Here is a 16,809-nt window from a genome sequence, read left to right on the forward strand (position 1 = left end):
AGATGTAGTGCTAGGACACAATCTCACAATTCATACACCACATGCAGTGTCAGCCTTACTGAATTCGGCCCAAACCAGACACGTCTCATCAGCGCGGTTTACAAGATGGGAATTGGCATTGATGGCCCCCGTAAACATCACCATAAGGAGATGCAGCGCATTAAATCCTGCAACGTATCTCCCAGGTGTGCCTGGACAGGCACAAAGGGTGGAGGATGAGAGTGATGGTGAAGGAGGATTTAATACAGGGGATGACACGCATGATTGTATGGAATATTTGACCCAAAATTTCACGGCAAGGCCTGACATCAGTGACAAGCCACTGGAAGATGTAGATTTTACTTTCTACACTGACGGTAGTTGTCACAGACAGACGGACTCGGGAGACTTGTGTACTGGATACGCAGTCGTAGATGACCAAGGTACCATAGAAGCGGAACCGCTAGGCCCACCACACTCAGCACAAGTTGCTGAACTGGTTGCCCTAACCAGAGCATGTGAATTGGCTAAGGGCAAATCAGCCAATATTTACACAGATTCTAGGTACGCCTTCGGAGTAGTCCATGATTTCGGGGCCCTATGGCGCCTCAGAAATTTCATGACGGCAGCTGGCACACCCGTAGCGCATGCAGCCCACATCAAAAGACTTCTAACAGCGATACAGAAACCCGACAGAGTGGCTGTTATCAAGTGTAAAGCTCACACATATAGCCAAGACCCGGTATCACTTGGTAACAGCCGAGCAGACGAAGCTGCTAAATCAGCAGCTAGTAACCCCATACAAACAGACAGTACACAACTGATGGTATTTAATACTGTAAACACACAGAAATTGTGTGAAATGCAAAATTTGTGTTCCCCACAGGAAAGGGCAGTTTGGAGGTCAAAAGGATATGGTTAGGAGTCCTCAGGACTCTGGACAGACGGACAGGGTAAGCCAGTGGCACCCCGAGCATACCTTCCAAGTCTAGCGGAAGCGGCACATGGGCTGACTCATCTAGGCAAAGAAGGAATGTGTAAGTTGGTAAGAGCTTATTGGTGCGCCCCAGGATTTTCTTCCCATGCGGGTAAAAGAGTGATGACATGTCTCACCTGCTTGAGGAAGAATATCGGAAAGGCAATACCGACAGAGCCATCCCATATCCCTCCGACAGATGGTCCTTTCCAGGTAATACAAATTGATTTCATACAATTGCCACCTTGTAGAAATTTAAAATATGTATTGGTCTGTATTGATGTGTTCTCAAATTGGGTTGAAGCATTTCCCGCGGCCACAAATACCGCTGTATTTACTGCAAAGAAAATTGTGCAGGAATTTGTGTGTAGGTATGGTATCCCTAGAATCATTGAAAGTGATAGGGGTACCCATTTTACAGGTGAAGTCTTTCAAACAATGTGTAAGTTGATGGGAATTAATAGTAAGCTGCACACTCCGTACCGCCCCCAGGCGAGTGCGAAGGTGGAAAGAGTAAACAGCACTATTAAAAATAAATTGAGCAAGGTAATGACTGAAACAGGACTGTTATGGCCTGAAGCTTTGCCAATCGTATTATACAGGGTCAGAACCACTCCCAGGTCCCCTCTTAATCTGTCTCCTTTTGAAATTTTGTTTGGTCGACAACCCCATGTTATGATTAACCCCCAGGATGATTTGAAATGTAACAATGAAGTAACCGTAAAGTACTTGGTTAAAATGAGTAAGCAATTGAGGAATCAGAATGATAATCTAAAGTTGGTGATTCCTGATCTGCCAGACAGTAATTGTCATGACATTGAACCTGGGGATTATGTAATGATACGGAATTTTCTACGCTCAGGTTGCCTTATTGACAGATGGGAAGGACCATATCAAGTCTTATTGACCAGCACAACAGCATTGAAGGTTGCCGAGAGAGAGACTTGGGTCCATTCGTCTCATTGTAAAAAGGTCACTGACCCAGAGAGGTCCCGTGATAAAGAACAGACGGTAGAGGTTGTATCACTAGAGTGTCTGTTCAGGGAGGATTGAGACGACACCTGAGCGCTGAGAATAATAAGACCGGAAGCTTGTCGAGACAGATTTCTTTTTCCCATTTGTTATTTTCTCCAGTTCCCACATCCCTCCTATTTCCTTTCCCCTTTCTTATTTTTCTCCTTTTACTCCTCTAAGATGGACTTGCCCCAAGAGACTGTGATCCGGATTTTCCTGTTGACCCTGTTGTTGACCAGAGCAGTCTGTTTCGGTGAGAGTACCATGGAGGTCGAGAAAGGATCGGGAATGGGTTCTGATGACCAGGATGCAGGCGTAAATTTCCAAGAGCAACATAATCTCAGAGTAAAGGCGAGTATCAGAAAACGATCTGGTAGCATTGACAATAGAAGGAATTGTGAAGGATTGTTAGCTGAAGAGAACTGCATCTGTAGGCATTGTGACAATATAGTTGAGGATGGGTGCATAAAGAAATGTCAGTCCAGTTTTAATGTCCACATGGACCGGCATCCATTGAGTGACTATCACTCCTTAGTGGGTAAAGTGTTAAATCAGACAGACTGTTGGGTATGCTCTCAAGTACCTCAAGGTCATAGCAAATCAGGACTAGTACCATTCCCTTTAACTGTAGGAGAGGTACTTGAGCTAAGTGGTGGGAGGCCGGTGGACAAGAGGTTTAATATCTCTAGTCCTCCTAGTTTGAAGCTCCACCAGTATCATGTGGATAGGTCCTTAGTATGCTTTAACATTTCCAATCCCCGAAAGCCGGGAAATTGGGAAGTGTCATGGAGTAATTAAACCATGACCTTTTCATATAGACCCGACAGAATGCCCATAGACACAGAACTTATACGCCAGATAGCCGACCATGGAAAATATTTCCGGTATAGGTACACTCTAGGAAGTAGGACCATGCGAGTTGGAGAAGTATCACCAGGATACTGTGCACATATCGTACAACCTGATACGTGTACTAAACAGATGGGAGAGTTAGGGTTAGGAGATTTCACATGGAAAATTTGTAACATGATAATGTCATACTCCGTCCCATATGTTCTCCCCGATGATGCATATTTCATATGCGGGAGGAAGGCGTATAAGTGGCTTGCCCCAAACTCAGAGGGACTGTGTTATATTGGAAAAGTACTGCCTGAAGTAATGACTGTAACCCATAACAAAATGAAAGATATTCACCGCAGTGCCCAAGCTCCTTATACTCACACTCATTACGAGCACGTCGTTAAACGGCACCTGATAGAGAGGACAGAGCATTCAGCCTCTGATCTGATCCATGAATCCACCGGGATTCAATTCCTACTCGCGTTAGATATCACTCGTACCGCCAGAGGAGTGATAAATTATAAATATATATCTGCGCTTGCAAATTTATTAGACAATATCACCGAAATGTATGACGACACATTCAGGTACACTGGGAAAGAGTTACAAGCCTACAAAACAGAACTGGTTCAGCATAGGATGATTCTCAATTACCTCACAGCTGTGACAGGCGGGTATTGTGTTACCCTAGCAACTCAATATGGAATAAAATGCTGCACGTACATTACAAACAGCACGGAGGACCCAGCCGAGGTCATAGACCAAAAGATGGATGACATTCTACAATTAAAGTGGGAGTTTCGAAGGAAACACAATCTCACACTCGCTGCTGTGGGTAATGAGCTGACCAGCTGGGTGTCATGGTTGAACCCACGAAATTGGTTCTCGGGCTTAGGAGAATGGGCCCAAGGTATTATTATGGATGTAGGGAAATTTCTTTTGTGTATTTTGGGAGTCGTCATATTGGTTGGCCTGATATTTAGATGCGTTCGGGTTTTAGCGAAGCGTAAAAGTAATACCAGGGTGATGAGTTTAAGGAGCGAAGACACTGTAATAACAACAACTAATTTGATTTATGACCCAACGATAGAGACAATGTTGTGATGAAAATGTGATTCCACGGTCCGTTTCTTTCACCCGTTTCTCCTTTGTTTTCCTCCAAGGTACAAAGACATCCGCTTGGAAGAAGAATTTGACAACCTCTTTTATACAGACCATTGATGAACTATGCTACAAGCCCCAATTTCCCTAGTGACTTTAACTTTTACGATAGCCCAACACTTTAGAGACTGTAACTTTATGGACAATGGAACAACTTTTGCTCGTTATTTATAGCAAAAGCACCGAGAGACATCAGACAACATGTACATCAAGACAAGACGTCAGACAAGACCTCAATCATCAAATGCATATTAAACTCACATAGTTTACGACTGCATTTATAGTAATTGCTTCTTATCTTCACCTCTACAACCTTCAGGTAATGACACACATAGTCGATAGGGAATATAGATACAGATATCAGCACTCACATATCCCCCCATTCATGTATCATCAACTAAATGTGCTCCCCCATTTGTTGCAACCAAAAGCCGAAAAGAGCTCGGTAAAGTTTGACAGCCCATCCACAGACCCGTAATACGGGATAAGGATTCAAATGTATACTTCGCAATACCTCGAAGCTTGATTTAAAACACGTACGGCACGATGATACATGACCCCTCAAACATGGATTCATACACACATGCTTCTACTATCCCACTAGGTCATACCTTTTTTCCCACCTGCTCCTCTCCTCCCTTTACCCAATCATAAAATTGTATTTACATTATGACATATATTTTTCTTTTTGAACTGTTTTAGGAAGTGGCAGTTATTGATGACTGCCAAAGGGTGGACTGTCAAAGTCGGAAAAATATCATGCTACATGTTGCCATATATTCACCTCATGCGCTTGCCCGCTGCACGTGCACATTCTCTCCCGTGTGTGCGGATACTGCGTGATGGCGCCTCCTCGGCCATGCGCTCGAGCGCGTGGTATGTGCATTTACGGTAGAGTTTGTGTGCTTCTAGCGGGCGACTCAAACGTTAAATAATAAAACCAAATAGTATGTTTTATAGATAATGTTCCCCTTAATGATGACTGTAAGTTTGTTTAATGTAACTGGTCGCTGGACAGAGGAATTCCTCTTTGCATGGTACGAAGGGTCAGACAGGGTTTGAGCAGTGGTGTTTGGTACCTAACTAAAGAACATTTTATTAGAAACAATCCGGTGCTGGTTAGGTAAAGATTAATCGCTCCTGCGTATAGTTATGTCTATTAGTAGTTTCTGGACATTTACTATATTTGCGGTTCATTATCCATGCGGCGGGAATTCTCAGATTCCCTCCCACCTGAGCAGTTTGATATAGTCACAGCCCACCTGTTCAAACTAACCTATGACCTTTTGTTATGATGCGAGGAGACATTCCTGTGTCCAATGAACAATGAGATTGTAGGTCCCTTTGTAGTATACTGTACGCAGTGTATATAAGGACAGCCAGCCTGGCCAACTCAGTCTTCTCTCCACAAACGGTTTTCATCTTGACTAACTCGGAGCTGGTACCAGGACTGCGCAGCGATCATTCCCCAGTGTGTGTAAGTTATTCTCTGTGACCATTCTAAATCTCTGACTGTATTTGCCATATTCTCTCTCTCTGCTATTGTATAAGATTGTGACGATATTGTATATTTATGTGTAGTTATTCTGCTTAGATATTGATGTTAGCCTGTAGTGTATGAACTGTTAACGGTTTATTTCTTTTTTTACATAGCTAGATATTGTTAGTAAAGGTGTTGGAACCTTAGCAAGGTATTGTGTGTTTATTACATTGCTGAGAGTATTCAGTGTCTCAATCGCTCAAGAGGCTTTCATACAATAGAGGTTAATTAGCATTGCATTGTGCTCACATTACAAACCCAAGGTTTACAGTACAAACTCAATCTTTCACTGTGTTGCATACAAGGTTTACTGAGTGTCATCCCGTGAGCGTCTGCGCCGCTTGTGTTCTCCTCGTGGTCACGAGCGTACGCTACGCTAGTAGCGTAGCATTACGGTAGTCGGCCGCCTATAGCGTGCTCGTCACCAAGCGTTAAGCTGTGAGCGAGCGTGTCGCATGTGCGTCTCGACCATGGATAAGCGTCTGCTACGCTAAGTGCGTACCCTTACGGTACCCCATACGCCAATTGCGTACTGAGTCTCTTACCCATTTATAGTGAATGTTATAAGATAAATAGTTAGCTTTATCAAAGGTCAGGTCCTGTGTTCGATCCCTCTGGAGCTAATGGTGTCCAGTAGCCTAAGAAGCGCAACCTAGCCGCAGTTAGTAGGTTTGCTTCTCTCCCCTCAGTCCCACGTAGCAGAGAGTCTGTTGCCAGCAGAAGCTCTCTGAAAATAAAAAACCTAACTAAAATACTTTCTTATTAGCAAGCTCAGGAGAGCTCACTAAAAGCACCCAGCTCTGTCCGGGCACAGATTCTAACTGAGGTCTGGAGGAGGGGCATAGAGGGAGGAGCCAGTGCACACCAGATAGTACTAAATCTTTCTTTAGAGTGCCCAGTCTCCTGCGGAGCCCGTCTATTCCCCATGGTCCTTACTGAGTCCCCAGCATCCACTAGGACGTTAGAGAAAAGTAAAAAGTATGGTGCTATATTACACACACACACACACAGTATATATATATATATATATATATATATATATATATATATATATACCAGGTATCCGAGACCAAAGAGATCTCAAAAGAGGGCACTCACCAGTCCAATAAATTAAAAGGCTTTTATTAGTTCATCGCAGTCATCAATAAATAGTCGACGTTTCGACCTATAAGGTCTTTTTCAAGACAGTCACCGCAGATATCCAGTCAGCATGCCAGCTAACAGCATACTGACTAAGCCTACCGGGTCCCCTTATATAGCAACACAGCAAACATTAATTAGACAATCATCAGTAATCAATGACCACACCTGACAATGCTGGCGCCCCAACACTGCATAAAGTATATCACAAGGTAACATCAACACAAAGGTCTGTTACACCATACATATCAGCAGGTTCAATTATACACACCTGTTCCTAACCACCATCAGCCGGGGACGCACAGTGCACACCTGGAAATGCCGGAAGTGCATCATATGCGTTCCACCGGCTCACTACAAGTAACAACAACGTAAGACACAAAATCTAAACGTTCACAGATGCATAATACATACTCACCAACTCACCAGATGTACTTTACAGTGCATCTACAAATAATGCTGCAGTATATTTCACCTAATGTTGAAGACGCAAAAGCGCAGTATGTACACCCGGATGCATCCGGAGGTGCTTCTATTACACTTCACCAGCTAATGAGACACATCCTGTCATCCTCGTGGAACGCAAACCCGGAAGTGCCGGAAGCGCATCACACCCCTTGCATTTGAAGCAACCAGTCCTTCCTGAGCGTAACCAACATGCAGACCCTACAATAGGTTGCATGGTGGGACGCATCAGTAGTTGGCGCAGATTGGGACCTCTCCTATATGCACACATCGGGGGTTTAATTCCACGTAATTTCAAGCCAGGGTCTGTAGCTAGCAGTGGCCAATGTCGTTCCTGAATCCTCTTCGTGGTCTGAGAGGTGTGATCGTAAGTGCTCACATGTATCATTCTCTTCTCAGAAGCCTTATTGGGCATAGTATGTCTCGGATACTTATGTCGATGATATGCTTTATTAATACATCTGGTTGCTTCAAATGCAAGGGGTGTACTACCTGTAACTCGATGCTCAGTGGTAAAGATTTTCGCCACCCACACAATGGTACAAGAATACCCATTAAGCACAATTTGACATGCACTAGTGCTTTTGTGGTGTATATAATCATCTGTCCGTGTGGTCTCTACTATACGGGAATGACCAAGAGATCATTTAGGGAGCGGATGGCCAACCACAGATATTCTATTCGACAAGCCATAGAAACTGGTGCTTCTGACAAACCTGTGGCAATACATTTTCTACATGCTAATCACCAAGTTGCTTCACTACGGTGTATGGTGATTGATCATATTCCTGAACCCCTAAGGGGCGGCGACCGGGTACTTTCTTTAAAGAAATGTGAAGCTCGTTGGATCTACAGGCTTGACACCATTGCCCCACGTGGCCTTAATGAACACAATCCTTTAAATATTTTCATTCACTAGTTGGTGAACGAGAATCATAGTTTGATTCTCCTTTTCATGAGAGGCACAACAAGTGTTATATGTTATGTGTATATCTTATATGTTTAGTGTTAAGTGTTGATAGTGTATGCTATCTTTATATTGTTCTCTATTTTTTTTCATTGGATAGTCCAGTTTCCTGCCGGGTCCTCTTCTATAGCAGTCTTAGAATATTTTTATAAATATATTTAATATACGTCTATGTAACATGTAGAGCGATCAACCTGCTGTATATACACCTGTCTGGTACCTTCTGTGTTGAGCGCTCCATATAGTCGCTGTATTGGAGTGGAGTGCCTTACATTCTCTCATCTACCTCCACCTATATGGTTAATATTGAGCCTTAAATAGATTCTATTTGTTTAAAATACTAGATAACTATGATATATAGATGTTTTGTCTACATGCAGCAATGACATTGGCAAGGCTGAGATTTATGGAATTGATGGTTTATTATAACTATATAGTGGAACGCAGCCCGCTGTACGTGTGGAGCGCATGTGATGCGCTTCCGGCACTTCCGGGTTTGCGTTCCACGAGGATGACAGGATGTGTCTCATTAGCTGGTTAAGTGTAATAGAAGCACCTCCGGATGCATCCGGGTGTACATACTGCGCTTTTGCGTCTTCAACATTAGGTGAAATATACTGCAGCATTATTTGTAGATGCACTGTAAAGTACATCTGGTGAGTTGGTGGGTATGTATTATGCATCTGTGAACATTTAGATTTTGTGTCTTACGTTGTTGTTACTTGTAGTGAGCCGGTGGAACGCATATGATGCACTTCCGGTATTTCCAGGTGTGCACTGTGCGTCCCCGGCTGATGGTGGTTAGGAACAGGTGTGTATAATTGAACCTGCTGATATGTATGGTGTAACAGACCTTTGTGTTGATGTTACCTTGTGATATACTTTATGCAGTGTTGGAGCGCCAGCATTGTCAGGTGTGGTCATTGATTACTGATGATTGTCTAATTAATGTTTGCTGTGTTGCTATATAAGGGGACCCGGTAGGCTTAGTCAGTATGCTGTTAGCTGGCATGCTGACTGGATGTCTGCGGTGACTGTCTTGAAAAAGACCTTATAGGTCGAAACGTCGACTATTTATTGATGACTGCGATGAACTAATAAAAGCCTTTTAATTTATTGGACTGGTGAGTGCCCTCTTTTGAGATCTCTTTGGTCTCGGATACCTGGTATATGTGAAACTCTCTTTGGGGTTTTTTGAGGAGCACCCCTATATATGGATTTTTCTGATGTGAGTGCGGACTTTCAAAGAAATTATATATATATATATATATATATATATATTATATTTGAAACAAATATCTAAAAATTCCTGCACATACCTTGTTGTTGCTGCTGTTTTTAACAGCCAGGTAGTCACCTGATACATATCCCAAAGGTGCAGTAAAGGTGCATAGCACTCGACATTGACTATGCAATGTGTCCGGAGCTCGGCACCACGGATATAGTCAATGTTGGGCTACCTGCACAGTCTATTTTTTCTTGCGATGCCGACCCCGTGCATCAGCATCGCAAGCTGTATACACACGGTGTGAAATGCGCTATATTTTCTTGCGATATGGACTATATAGTCCATATCACAAGGAAAATCGCACCGTGTGTACTGTATGCACCTTTAGAAAAAGAACAACCCAGGTGTGGGTAGTTAATTAAATATAATAAATATTTATAAACTGTGTGAGATCACATCAAATAAATGTATTACTAATATATGTAGAATGTTGATTTTTATTAAAAACAGCACATGGATTCTCAAATATATATATAAAAGCAATGGGGGTCATTCCGAGTTGTTCGCTCGCAAGCTGCTTTTAGCAGCTTTGCACACGCTAAGCCGCCGCCTACTGGGAGTGAATCTTAGCTTATCAAAATTGCGAACGAAAGATTCACAATATTGCGAAAAGACTTCTCTGTGCAGTTTCTGAGTAGCTCGAGACATACTCTTCCACTGCGATCAGTTCAGTGCTTGTCGTTCCTGGTTTGACGTCACAAACACACCCAGCGTTCGCTCAGACACTCCTCTGTTTCTCCAGCCACTCCCGCGTTTTTCCCAGAAACGGTAGCGTTTTTTCACACACTCCCATAAAACGGCCAGTTTCCGCCCAGAAACACCCACTTCCTGTCAATCACACTATGATCACCAGAACAAAGAAAAAACCTCGTAATGCCGTGAGTAAAATTCCTAACTGCATAGCAAATTTACTTGGCGCAGTCGCACTGCGGACATTGCGCATGCGCATTAGCGACTAATCGCTCCGTTGCGAGAAAAAAATAACGAGCGAACAACTCGGAATGACCCCCAATGTACATATTAAATATACAACCTGGGCTGAGAAATATTATGCATATATAGGTATAGTCTCTGTGACTAATATTGGTAACAAAATGGTCTCTGCTTGTAATAAAAGGGTTAATTACTGTGTCCACATATGAAATCCAGTAAGTGTTGAATAATGACGTTCCAAGGGGTGTGTCTCTCTGGAGCTCAGTGCCGCTGCTGTAATCCGGAGTTTTGCCCACTCCCCCGGAGGGGGGGGTGGGGGTGGGGGTTGGGGGGAGGCTTGGAGGGATACTCGATGTTCGGGAGCCTTCCGGCCAATCCAGGAGAGTAGGCAAGTATGCAGCTGGTACTCCAGAATCCAGATGAGGTGATGAGTGGGATTCGCATTGGCTTCCGTCTATTTAGACTTAACTCTTTGCAACGTTTTCCTTTCATTTATGTCCAGTGCTTTTCTCAGATTTGAATGCTGAATGCAGCTGTAGAAAGGTTTCTGTATTGCTAAAGATGAACAGTACAGATGAGTGCTGCAGCCAATCCATCTATCCTACACATATACCTGAAGCAGACAGACAGCATTCTGTGGTCTAAACCAATACTGAGCCTGTAAAGTTAGAGGGAACCAGTCTAATCCACAAGGTGTTTGGACACAAAAGAAAAAAAATGAAATATTAACTTTTTACATATGTGTATACAGCAGTAACAAAACAAAAATCCCATTCATGACTTGATTTTTTTCCAGCAAGTTACTAAGGAACGGATTAGGTGCTTCATGTGCTGAAGAATACCATTATGAAGTATTTTATTTGTCAAATTAAGCTGGCTGTCGGGTTTCCAAACGCCTTTCCCTGCCTTCTGTGCCCGGACTTCTGCTTGCAATAGTTGTTTGTAAAATGGCCAGTTATGCCTTGGGTCTTGCTGTATGCTGGGAGTAGAAGCTGTCCTTCCAAGCCCTTCTCTTACTAGTAACACGTTCAGGCATTCATTGAAGAACCATCGCTGTAGAGTAAGCAAGACACATACAATTATCATTTGAGCTGTCGCATTAAATTATGGTATAGATCTATTTTTATTTATTTTTATTGACGTGTCACTGATCAAACAGAACATCAAACTCCTTGTTTAAATGTTAACAATCTGTCCCACAAATACTAATACCCATTTTACACCGCCAGGATATAACACGGGTTATTGCACATGAACATGCATAAACCATGTTGCTGCTCGGTGTAAAAGGGTCGAGTTGGAATAATCCGGGTTAAGTGACCCAGTATTCCAACTCGGGTAGTTTGCAGGGTTGACTCCTTTTTTGTGTGTCTTCCCTCATTTGCATACAATAGTAAAGGCACTTTAGTAGGAGACAGTTAAAGCTACTACTGTATATTTAATTTGGCATAGGCATTGCATGTGAATGAGAGGGAAGGTGCATAAACAGCAGACATTCTAATTTAAGGTGAAATATTGAACTGTTACTGCATATTGTTACTGTAAGTTACTATAGGCAGTATCTTAATGTAGAATCTGGATAAGTGGATACTTGGGCACCTTTAATTACAAAAAAACCCCTCAACTACACATTTGAAAATGTACAGTTCAGACAAAGCACAATGACCCTCATTAAGGTTGGATTGCTATTGTCTGAAAATCGCAAACAGGGCGATTTTCAGACTTCTGCGTTGCATTTGCATAATGCATGCACGAGCTAGCAAAGTGCGATCTCACCCCGGAGGGATGCAATCGCACTTTGATTGACAGCGGCAGCCGGGGGATAGGCGGTGAAGGACCGTTGCGGGGAAGTGATCCGCCCAACACAGGTGTGTTTTATTTACCAGAATCTGCTACTAAACCTGAATAGGGTCCAATATATACATTTAAATAGTCATTGTCTGCCCAAATTTATCAGTGCCATCCATATCTGGATGATCCAAACACATGTTTTGGGACTATAATAGGACATACAAATGTTTAGAAAAAATACCAAACATTAGAATATACTGGCAAAAGATCCAGTGTCGTAGTAACTACTACCACCAAAACCTAATACTATACATAAAACGGCACGAAACCTAAGGGACCATAGTGTTAGAGGCGCTGTTCCCCCAAAAGCAGATAGCCTGAGCACTTTAAAATCTCAAGGATTTTATAGATGTTGGAAATGTATTGGTTGTAAAAACTGTAAAAGCAGGGAAGAGAATAACACAACAAGATTTATTTCTAATAACACAAAGAAAAAATTCTGAAATAAAAGACTTCCTAACATGTAATAGCAAAAATGTGATATGTAATCGAATGCAGTTGTCAAAAACAATATGTGGGAGGAAGGAATAGCAGACAAAGTCAAACCCAACTAGGAGAACATCTACTGAACATGAAGAACGGTGTGTAGAATCATTAAATATCTAACAACTTTAAGGAGAAAGATGGTTGTTCAGTAGATGGATTAATATATAATAAAATAATAGAGCAAATAAAATTGGAGGTGTAATAATACAGAGATGCGTAGATTTACGAACTAGGATCCTTAGGCTCAGAAGGGTTAAATACAGGCATTGATCTTATTTGGTTTCTATAAATTAATATAATAAAAAATTCCCTGTACAGTACATTATATTAGTACATTCCTGCAGAATATGTTTTTGATATATTTTACTTTTATGAAACACTGCATAAAATAAGTATAGATTTTTGTGTTTTGGTGATATTAAGACGTAACGTTACTAATATGGGATATTAGGATGTAACGTTACTAATCTGTGATATTTAGGATGTAAAGTTACTAATCTGTGATATTAGGATGTAACGTTACTAATCTGTGATATTAGGATGCAACGTTACTAATCTGTGATATTAGGATGCAACATTACTACCGTATTTTTCGGACCATAAGACGCACTTTTTCTCCCCAAAAATGTGGGGGGAAAAGTACATGCGTCTTATGGTCCGAATAATACATATGCAGAGCAATAAAAACCTTATGGAGCGCTCTCAAAGCGCTGGGTGGGAGCGCACTGGGTGGGAGAGGCAGCAGTTATTGGGTGTGGGTAGCGGCGGGTCCTGTCTGCTGCTGCTGCTTTGCCGTCATCTCAGAGCCCGGCATAGGAGAGCGCGGCAGCAGAGCGCCGGCATCCTGTGACTCCCCCGCTCCATCCCCTCACCTCCTCCGATTCCTTCCTCAGAGTAGAGTGCTTTGGGCACCGTAAACTGACAGGCTGTGACAGGCAATAAAGTGAGTCCCCCCGCTCTCCCCCCCTCACCTCTTCCTTTCTCAGAGTGGTTAACGCAGGCTGGACGCGGGGAACCTGTGTTTACAGTGAGAGTGTGTGTGTGTGTGTGTGTGTGTGTGTGTGTGTGTGTGTAAAGATCTACCGCAATTTCAGCAAATGCCAAGGTTTACTCTTAAATATTTGCCATAATAAAGTGACTTCCCCCCCCCCCCCCTCAGTTTATTAAATATTATATTACACTATTTGGTTCAGAATATTTTTTTTCCTGTTTTCCTCCTCTAAAAACTAGGTGCGTCTTATGGTCAGGTGCGTCTTATGGTCCGAAAAATACGGTAATCTGTGATATTAGGATATAACATTACTAATCTGTGATATTAGGACATAACGTTACTAATCTGTGATATTAGGACATAACATTACTAATCTGTGATATTAGGATATAACATTACTAATCTGTGATATTAGGATATGAACGTTATGGTAAGAACTTACCGTTGATAACGTGATTTCTCTTATGTCCACAGGTATCCACAGGATAACATTGGGATATTGTCGAGCGACAGCGAAAATGGAATCAACACGGTCACGAGCTTTCTGGCCTCCCAGGATGCATTGGGGCCTCCACTATATAGTCCCGCCCACTGATTCAGTCAGATCAGTTCTTTCCACAGCGATTATAGGCAGGAACATTAGGTAGAGACCTGTACAGGCGATAAGAACACACATGCACACCCTTCCATACAAGAAGGAAGAGGTTTTTAGTGTTTGTCTAGATCCTCAAATCAGATGCGTCCGGGTGGGATCCCTGTGGATACCTGTGGACATAAGAGAAATCACGTTATCAACGGTAAGTTCTTACCATAACGTTCATTTCTCTGGCTGGGTCCACAGGATTATCCACAGGATAACATTGGGATTCCCAAAGCCATTTTAGTGGTGGGGACGCTCCTGATTGCACAGGAGGACCTTTCGCCCGAAGTCTGCGTCATGAGAGGCAAAAGTATCCAAGGCATAATGTCTGATGAATGTGTTTATGGAAGACCATGTGGCTGCCTTACATATCTGTTCTGCTGATGCACCCTGTTGTGCTGCCCAAGAAGGACCTACCTTACGTGTAGAGTGTGCAGAGACATTAGCCGGAATAGGGAGATCTGCATGAGAATAAGCTTCAGATATTACCATTCGGAGCCATCTCGCCAGCGTCTGTTTACTAGCAGGCCAACCTCTCCTATGGAATCCGTAGAGGATGAAGAGGGAATCTGTTTTCCTGATGGCACTAGTACGATCTATGTAGATTTTTAAAGACCGGACCACGTCCAGTGACGCTTCTCCCGCAGATAGTCCCAATACCTGAAAAGCTGGGACTACAATCTCTTCATTCAGGTGAAACTTTGACACCACCTTTGGAAGATAACTAGATCTCGTTTTGAGAACTGCTCTGTCTGGAAAAAAACTTAGGAAAGGAGACTTACATGATAATGCTCCTAAATCTGACACTCTTCTGGCTGACGCCATTGCCAGTAAAAAAAGAACTTTAACCGTTAACCACTTAAGATCTGCTCTCTCAAGTGGTTAAAACAAAGGACCCTGGAGAAATTTAAGAACTAAATTCAAATCCCAGGGAGCTGCAGGAGGAACAAATGGAGGTTGAATATGTACTACTCCTTGGAAAAAAGTACATACATCCTGTAGGTCAGCAATCTTCTGCTGAAACCATACAGTCAACGCTGAGACTTGCACCCTCAAGGAAGCAACCTTCAACCCCTTATCCAATCCTGCCTGCAGAAAATCCAAAATTCTAGCTACTTTAAAGGCTCTTGGATTGTAATTTTTTCCAGAACACCAATGAATATAGGCTTGCCATATTCTATGATATACACGGGCCGAAGAAGGCTTTCTTGCTCTAAGCATGGTTTGGATTACTTGCTTTGAAAATCCTTTAGCCTCTAAGATAGAGGTTTCAACAGCCACGCCGTCAAAGACAGGCGATCCAGATGACTGTGACAACAAGGACCCTGCATTAACAGATCTGAACGTTGAGGGAGCAGTATCGGTGCTTCCACGGACATTCTCCACAGATCTGTGTACCAATGCCTTCTTGGCCAAGCTGGAGCTATTAGAATGATTGCTCCTTTTGCTTGTTTTATCTTTCTCACTACTCTGGGTAACAGAGATATTGGAGGGAACAGATATGCCAGCTGAAACCTCCATTCTACTGGCAGTGCGTCTACCAGGACTGCTCCTGGGTCCCTTGTTCTTGATCCGTACCTCGGAACTTTGTTGTTTAGACGAGACGCCATAAGGTCTATCTCCGGTAGACCCCATCTGTTCACCAGTGTTTGAAACACTTCTGGGTGTAGTGCCCATTCGGTTTCCTGAATGGTGTGCCGACTGAGAAAATCCGCTTCCCAATTTAGTACACCCGGGACAAATACTGCTGACAATGCTGGGAGATGGAGTTCTGCCCACTTTAGAATGGGAGTTACTTCCTCCATCAGACTCTTGCTGTGAGTCCCTCCTTGATGATTTAGGTATGCTACTGCCGTCGCATTGTCTGAGCGGATCTGGACTGGTCTTCCTTGTAGACTGTCCTTTGCCTGAACTAGGGCCAAGTAAATGGCTCTTATTTCTAACAGATTTATCGGCAGGCGACTTTCCCTTGCGGTCCATTTTCCCTGGAACCATAGGCTTCCGAGTATCGCCCTCCAACCTTGCAGGCTGGCATCTGTCGTCAGGACTTGCCACTCTTTTATCCAAAAGGGTCTCCCCTTGTTTAAATGGTCTGTCTGTAGCCACCATGCTAGAGACCTTTTTACATTTACTGGAATCTTTATCATCTGCTTCTTTATTGTTTGATGATTTCCGTTCCATTTTGTCAAAATGAGATGCTGCAATGGTCTGGAGTGGAATTGCGCATATTCCACCATGTCGAACGTTGATACCATCAGACCCAACAGTCGCATTGCTGCATGGACTGACATTGTCTGGGCTTGCAACGCTTCCTGAGCCATGACCTGCACCTTGACTATTTTCTTCTCTGGTAAGAGAACTATCTGTAGGTCTGAATCCAATATGGCTCCCAAATGAACCATCCGCTGTGATGGATTCAGGGACGACTTCTCCCAATTTGTGAGCCACCCGTGTCTCTGTAAACAAACTATCTTCTGTTGGAGATGGCTCAACAGTAAATCTTGCGACTGTGCTAAAAGATTAATAGGTCGTCTAGGT

The 16,809-nt window shown here is 43.0% G+C and overlaps 1 protein-coding gene across 1 annotated transcript in view; it reads right to left on the reverse strand.

The window, feature by feature from the left end:
• Window positions 1-9,789: 9,789 nt before the first annotated feature.
• C4H3orf33 (chromosome 4 C3orf33 homolog) overlaps window positions 9,790-16,809 on the reverse strand; it is a 151,478-nt gene continuing 144,458 nt past the window's right edge. Inside the window, exon 5 of the mRNA XM_063916112.1 lies at window positions 9,790-11,356. Within this exon, the coding sequence (XP_063772182.1) occupies window positions 11,078-11,356 (279 nt within the window). The 3' untranslated portion in view covers window positions 9,790-11,077. The remainder of the gene's footprint in view (window positions 11,357-16,809) is intronic.

Source organism: Pseudophryne corroboree, chromosome 4 (assembly GCF_028390025.1).
Source record: "Pseudophryne corroboree isolate aPseCor3 chromosome 4, aPseCor3.hap2, whole genome shotgun sequence".
Taxonomy (NCBI): Eukaryota; Metazoa; Chordata; class Amphibia; order Anura; family Myobatrachidae; genus Pseudophryne; species Pseudophryne corroboree.